The sequence below is a fragment of the Sinocyclocheilus anshuiensis genome, unplaced genomic scaffold, assembly GCF_001515605.1.
Source record: "Sinocyclocheilus anshuiensis isolate Anshui unplaced genomic scaffold, SAMN03320099.WGS_v1.1 scaffold1823, whole genome shotgun sequence".
NCBI lineage: Eukaryota > Metazoa > Chordata > Actinopteri > Cypriniformes > Cyprinidae > Sinocyclocheilus > Sinocyclocheilus anshuiensis.
In genome coordinates, this window is record NW_015549711.1 from 657,023 (window position 1) to 663,806 (window position 6,784).

The following is a 6,784-nucleotide window of genomic DNA, read 5'->3' on the forward strand; positions in this document are numbered from 1 at the left end:
AAAAAATATTTTAATATATTATTTAACATTTAAAATTATTAATTTTTTTTTTTAAATGAATATTATTATTTAAAATAATTTATTCAGCAAGGACAATTTTTTAAATGTTTCTTAATCATGAAAAAAAAAATATCAAAGTTTCCACAAAAATAATAAGCAGCACAACTGTTTTCAACATCAATAATAATAAGAATTGAACACCGCATCAGCATATTACAATGATTTCTGAAGGATCATGTGACACTGAAAATATGAGTAATGGCTGATGAAAAATCAGCTTTGCATTACAGAAAAAAATACATTTTAAAATATATTCAAATAGAAAACAGTTCTTGTATATTGTAATAATATTTCAAAATTGGAGTGTTTTACAGTATTTTTAATCAAATAAATGCAGCCTTGGGCCTGAGCATAAAATACTTACTAACCCCAAACCTTTGAACAGTAGTGGTTCTGCTTGTGTGATGCTGCTTTAAGTTGTAGATTTAATAGTCACCTGATAGATTGATATTTTGGCATCCAGGTCATCTGCAATCCGGGTAAGACTGAATCGAGCGAGCTCTACTGGGTCACTGGGGAGCACATGTGGGACGGGGAAGGGATTTGCGTGCTTGAATTTGGGAAACCAGTACATGATACGCTGGTACTTCCTCATAGGATGACTCTTTTCCCCAAATATCTGAGCCAGCAATACCTTGGTCTCTACATTCGGCATGAGACCTGGAAATATTAGGAAGACAAAGAATTGGCAAATCATTAAAGCAATGCATCAGTTTTTCTTTCTCTCCTACAAGAGCGCAAACACACACCATAGATCTCCATCTGCTCCAGCAGCTGTACTCCACACTCTTGCTGTCGTGGGTAGTGGTTAAACATCCTCTGAATGAAGTTCCGTGGAACAAGCACCTCTTTTGGAAACACATCCAGGAGTTTGTTGTAAACAGTAAGGTCTCGTTCTACTCCAAATTCTGGCATCTTCTTCAGAGCAGCATAAATAAACTCCACATGGCCTCTTCGTCGAATGTCCTTCTTGCTGAAAACATCCACGACCCTGTTAAAATCCGCCTTGGTCTTTGAGTCTCTAGCAGCTCGCTCAAATAAATCATCATGTGTGACTAAACGTTTGTCTTTATTAAGCGTCTCATCTTCAACTGTCTTTTCAAGCTGTGTCTGGCTTGGACGACTCGTGGAGCATACTGCACTGCAGTGGAATGGCCTCAGAAGCTTAAGAAAATCGGACAGAAAAACACAGGGCATTAATACAGGCACACAGTCTATAAAGCAGCATTATTCAGAGGTAAGCAGGTACCTGGCCATAGTTGTGCTGTGATCCAGGGGTTTGCAGATGTGCTCCAGCAGGTAGGATTACTCGCTGTACAGGTTTCCCCAAAAAACGTGCAACGTACCCAATACACTGGATCCGCAACAGATGACGAGGGGCATTCATGATTATGACATCCCAAACCACAGCGGAAGAATTACAAATGTGCTGAAATGAGCCTAGAAAGGAAACGGAAAAATATCAGTGTCAATATAATTGTTATGTAATAATGTATGCAATTGTTTTGTACATAATTTATGCAATGTATATCTATCTATTTATCTATCTGTAATAAAATAATGGAATAATCACATTATTGTTAGATCTATCTATATATCCATGTTAGAGTAGTGATATAATGCTTAATAATCACATTATTGTTAGACCTATCTATAAGTAATTAGCAATTAAATTAAATAATGCAATAATTACATTATTGTTAGATTTATCTATATATCCATGTTAGAGTAATTATATATATGTGTGTGTTCGTAATGAGTAATTATTAGTGCTATAACGCTTAATTAACATTATTGTTACATCCATCCATCTAAGTAATTAGCCATTAAATAATGCAATAATCACATTATTGTTAGATCTATCTGTCTATCTGTCTGTGTCTATCTATCTGTCTGTCTATCTGTCTGTCTGTCTGTCTGTCTGTCTTATCTGTCTGTCTGTCTGTCGATCTGTCTGTCTATCTGTCTATCTGTCTGTCTGTCTATCTGTGTCTGTCTGTCTGTCTGTCTATCTATCAGTCTGTCTGTCTGTCTGTCTATCTATCTGTCTGTCTATCTGTCTGTCTGTCTATCTATCAGTCTGTCTGTCTGTCTGTCTATCTATCAGTCTGTCTGTCTGTCTGTCTATCTATCAGTCTGTCTGTCTGTCTGTCTATCTATCAGTCTGTCTGTCTGTCTGTCTATCTATCAGTCTGTCTGTCTGTCTGTCTATCTATCAGTCTGTCTGTCTGTCTGTCTATCTATCAGTCTGTCTGTCTGTCTGTCTATCTATCAGTCTGTCTGTCTGTCTGTCTATCTATCAGTCTGTCTGTCTGTCTGTCTATCTATCAGTCTGTCTGTCTGTCTGTCTATCTATCTGTCTGTCTATCTGTCTGTCTGTCTGTCTGTGTCTATCTATCTGTCTGTCTGTCTGTCTATCTGTCTGTGTATCTATCTGTCTGTCTGTCTGTCTGTCTGTCTATCTATCTATCTGTCTATCTGTCTGTGTCTATCTATCTGTCTGTCTGTCTGTCTATCTATCTGTCTGTCTGTCTATCTGTCTATCTATCTATCTATCTATCTGTCTATCTGTCTGTGCCTATCTATCTGTCTGTCTGTCTGTCTATCTATCTATCTGTCTGTCTATCTATCTATCTATCCATCTGTCTGTCTGTGTCTATCTGTCTATCAGTCTATCTATCTGTCTGTCTGTCTATCTGTCTGTGTCTATCTATCTGTCTGTCTGTCTGTCTGTCTGTCTGTCTATCTATCTGTCAGTCTTTGAGTAATTAGTAATTTATAATACAATATGAATCTTCAGAATAATTATAATGTAATGATAATCACTTTGTGACATTTACTACTGCATTTTTCTGTAAAATTAATAATGCTATAAAATAAAATAATCATATACTTCAGAGAAATGCGAAATAACACTTTGTCAATCAATACTCACGATCACTCACTCCACTCAGATCTCATTCTGCTGTCAAGTCCTTCAAACACGCACCGGCTCGTTTCCTGGTGCATCGTCTTTCAACTTCCCCCAGAAACGCTACGAAGAACGTTACGCTCACGTTGGTTCCGGGCTGGGTGTATTATTCACAACATCAGCGCTAGATGGCAGAGAGGTATTGGATGAAAACTGCAGCTGTAGCTGTCAAAGTTCTGTTTTTACTTTATCTTTAACCGGGGTTTGGGAGGGGGAATCTAGCGCGACGTATTTCAGTTTGGCTTCGTGCAGTTAGAAGAGCTCGCACGCTCTCAATCAACTTTACATGGACACGGTTCCTGGAGTAAATCTAGCCCGTGAGTTCTTGCACTTGCCTCATGCGATAGAGAGGCTCTCTGCTCATTTCCTGGATTCGTGATTTTACAGTTACAACAGCTTCTGCAATCCTCAGTGGCACCTCCACGCGCGTCCCGCCAGCTCTCGGCAATGCTGTTGACAGCACATATAGAGATATGCATTGCGTTTCTGCCAATGGGATATACTAATACAAAACAATATTTGAGAGATCTGTAAGGAGTGTTTGACTCAGACATGGATGGATCTACGAATAGTCTCGGTGAGTTGATAAATACGGTTGGTCTTGTCACTTACTATGTTTATGTCTATGAAATATAAATATAAACGATAAACTAGTGAAGTTTATTGTTGTAGAACCAATTAACTAGTTGTAGCAAAACGTTTTTTTCTGAGTATGAATTTGTAATTGCGCCAGTGAAACCAGTCTATTATCTATGTGTAGTTTAGTTTACTGTCAAAAAGTTTTACAACTTATTTAACTAAGTATTGTGAAGTGTGCAACCTCCCCTGTTGAAAAAAAACTGCATATGCTGGTTAGGTATGTTTTGACGCTGGGATGCTGGTTTATGCTGGTCCTTTGCCAGCACATGACCAGCATAAACCAGCAAAAGGACCAGTACATAAGTACGCTCTAAAAAATGCTGGGTTGTTTCAACCCAACTTTGGGTCAAATATGGACTAACCCAGCTGTTGGGTTAAATTTTTAAATTATATTTTTAACCCAAAAGTTGGGTTAGTCCATATTTGACCCAAAGTTGGGTTGAAACAACCCAGCATTTTTTAGAGTGTATTAGTTGCATTAAAATGGATACTTTTTAATGAGTAAATGTTTATACTGCTTGCCATAGTGTGTCTGGTGTCTAGACAGCTTTGTTGGTTATAATGGGATTGTTGTAGTTTGTGACATTGCTTGCAGTGTAGGTTTTCAGTGTTGAATGGGTTTCTGTAGCAGTGACACCGTGTGTGCTTTTGTTTTGTTGACTGTTTGGTAACATGCCGGGCCAGTGGAGAGCAGTAAATGTCATGCAGGAAGCCCTCTTGGCATCATGCTTTTACCACAGATGCCTACTTTCTGTGATGGGCTCTCTGTCTCAAGTGCCTCAAAGTCTGCATCATGTCAGAAGAGATGATTGCCAGAGATAGCTGATAATTGGATGTGCAATGATTGGCCAGTTGACATGGTCAAAGTGTTTGGTTTTCCTCATGTCGAAAAATGTGCTTTAAAAGTGGGTTACTGTGAAAGCGGTTTGTAAATGCATAGATTTTGAATCAGATTATTAAAGAATTAGCTTGGATTTACACAGAAATCATTTTTAAATATAACTTTGTTGTGCTTCCTGAAACTTTGAAATGTAAATAGTTTTGCATAGGCTTCTAATTCATGAGACTTGTCAAAATGACATATCATTGACCTTGATAGCGTTTTGAAACTCCTACATACACTAAAAAAAATGCTGTAGAAACAGTTTTCACTCAGAAATTGGCAGTAAATTTTACAAAGAAATGGCAAGGAACACGTTGAATTAAAGCTGAAACTTTGAAGTAGAAAAACTGTAATGGTGTTTTCTTGTAATGCACACTCCAATCGTTTTTGTTTCATTTCAAATTTCGAAAAATAATTTTTTTACAATGTAGGTTGTGTACAGAGTTTGACTTAAGTTTGGAAGATGTCAAACGCACGAGTTATTCTTTCTCGCTATGAATTTCTCAATACTCTTTCTTGTCTTTATGAATGTTTAGTGCTTAAGTTTCTGCCATGTTTTGAGAGGCATAACAATGTTTCTTTCATAACTCAATTGACTTCATAACAGTAACAGATCAGAATCGGTTTGGACGTAAAATTTCTTATGGAAAATTTGGATCGACTCTTGTCTAATTTGTTTCTGTTTATCAGTCAGATAAACATAACTGACGAATTTGTTTGGAGAAACACAAGAAAGCCTCTCGGCTAGTTAATATTTCTTTCTTCTACAAATAAACTTTGAAGGAGGTTGTATAAAGTTTTCTCTTGCTTTTTGTCTCATTGTGGGAGGTGAGAATTTGTGTTTGTGAGTAAGAATGAAGATGCAGGGGCGGACAGTGCCGTACAGGAAGTTCTGCCGTAGCCATGAGCGGTGCGACGCAACACTGACAGGAAAGAGAGCAGCGAGAGGTGGGCGAACAGAAGTGGAGAAGTACCACACAGGGCTTATGATACTTTCATTTATTATATCATGGCTCAAAGTGAAAACAAACATTCTAATATTAGATTTTGATTCATATTAAAATTTGTGCAAGGCCAGATTTATCCCAAGGTTAGTTGAAACTGTTTTGCATAATCAGTGATTGGCAGTGGATACCAGATGCTTCACAGACTTGGTTCAGTTAACTGTTTTGCATGGAGCATATGGTTTTGTAAACCACGGTTGAGATGCAGTCGCTCATCGGTGATTCGTTTATTTTTTGTGTTTTATTTATTTGAACATCTTTATTTATTTGGGCTTGCAGATCCTGCATGCACTTTTGCTTGGGGATCATAATTATTCCAAGCTGTTTGACTTTGTTCTGCATTGTTTTTTAAAGTGTGAATTATTTGTTTTTTATGTTTTTTGACAAGATAGGAGTTCAGTATCCCACAAAGCAATGCACTTGAACTGGCCTGCCTTTGTGCCACAGTAAACCAGAATCTTTCTTGGCTTATTGTTGGGTATGACTGCCAAATTACACATTAATTGCAAAAAAATAATGCAAAATTACACATTAATTGCACATTAAAAATCTACACAATGAGGTCATGTGACAATGTGACAAACAAAATTAAGTTACAGTATGTGTAGCATTGCATAATGCATAGTGTTTCTCATACTATTTTAAAGGTGCCATAGAATGGAAAACTGTATTTACCTTGGCATAGTTGAATAATAAGAGTTCTGTACATGGAAATGACATACCGTGAGCCTCAAACACCATTGTTTTCTCCTTCTTATGTAAATCTTGTGCATGCAAAAGACCACTGAAAAATAGGCGAATCAGAACATAACACCGACTGTGACGTTTCAGTCGGGATCACTAATAGTTATGCCCCCAAACATTTGCATATACCCGCCCATGTTCATTCTACATTACATTCTACCCGCCCATGTTCCGCCAGCCGAACCTGCACAGCCGAATCATCAGAAGTTCTGCAGGTATTGTGAAGAAACAAGCGAGGATAATAGCGACAATGGCAGATCATGGAAATAAATGTTATGTTCCAGGCTGTGCAGGGGATGTGATGTGCAGGGATGGGCTGGTGTCTGTATTCAGAAAGGCACGGAAAACAAATAACGCGAGCCACTAAAGGGACATGGTTAGCTGCTTGCTAGCGGTAGCCTGTTACATTACAGTACATAAGATTTCACTTACCACATAAACAGAGTAAGGAGAGATGACTGAGGATGATGGCGAATGATTTAC

General features: G+C 37.9%; 2 protein-coding genes across 2 annotated transcripts in view; one reads left to right on the forward strand and one right to left on the reverse strand.

Moving 5' to 3' along the window:
- LOC107660746 (evolutionarily conserved signaling intermediate in Toll pathway, mitochondrial-like) overlaps window positions 1-3,063 on the reverse strand; it is a 5,545-nt gene extending 2,482 nt beyond the window's left edge. Inside the window, exons 1-4 of the mRNA XM_016450142.1 lie at window positions 2,996-3,063; window positions 1,310-1,500; window positions 810-1,224; window positions 497-720 (exon numbers count right to left, since the gene is read on the reverse strand). Of these exons, the coding sequence (XP_016305628.1) occupies window positions 497-720; window positions 810-1,224; window positions 1,310-1,447 (777 nt within the window). The 5' untranslated portion in view covers window positions 1,448-1,500; window positions 2,996-3,063. The remainder of the gene's footprint in view (window positions 1-496; window positions 721-809; window positions 1,225-1,309; window positions 1,501-2,995) is intronic.
- Window positions 3,064-3,148: 85 nt separating this feature from the next.
- LOC107660723 (echinoderm microtubule-associated protein-like 3) overlaps window positions 3,149-6,784 on the forward strand; it is a 31,907-nt gene continuing 28,271 nt past the window's right edge. The window contains exon 1 of the mRNA XM_016450121.1: window positions 3,149-3,608. Coding sequence (XP_016305607.1) covers window positions 3,584-3,608 — 25 coding nt within the window. The 5' untranslated portion in view covers window positions 3,149-3,583. The remainder of the gene's footprint in view (window positions 3,609-6,784) is intronic.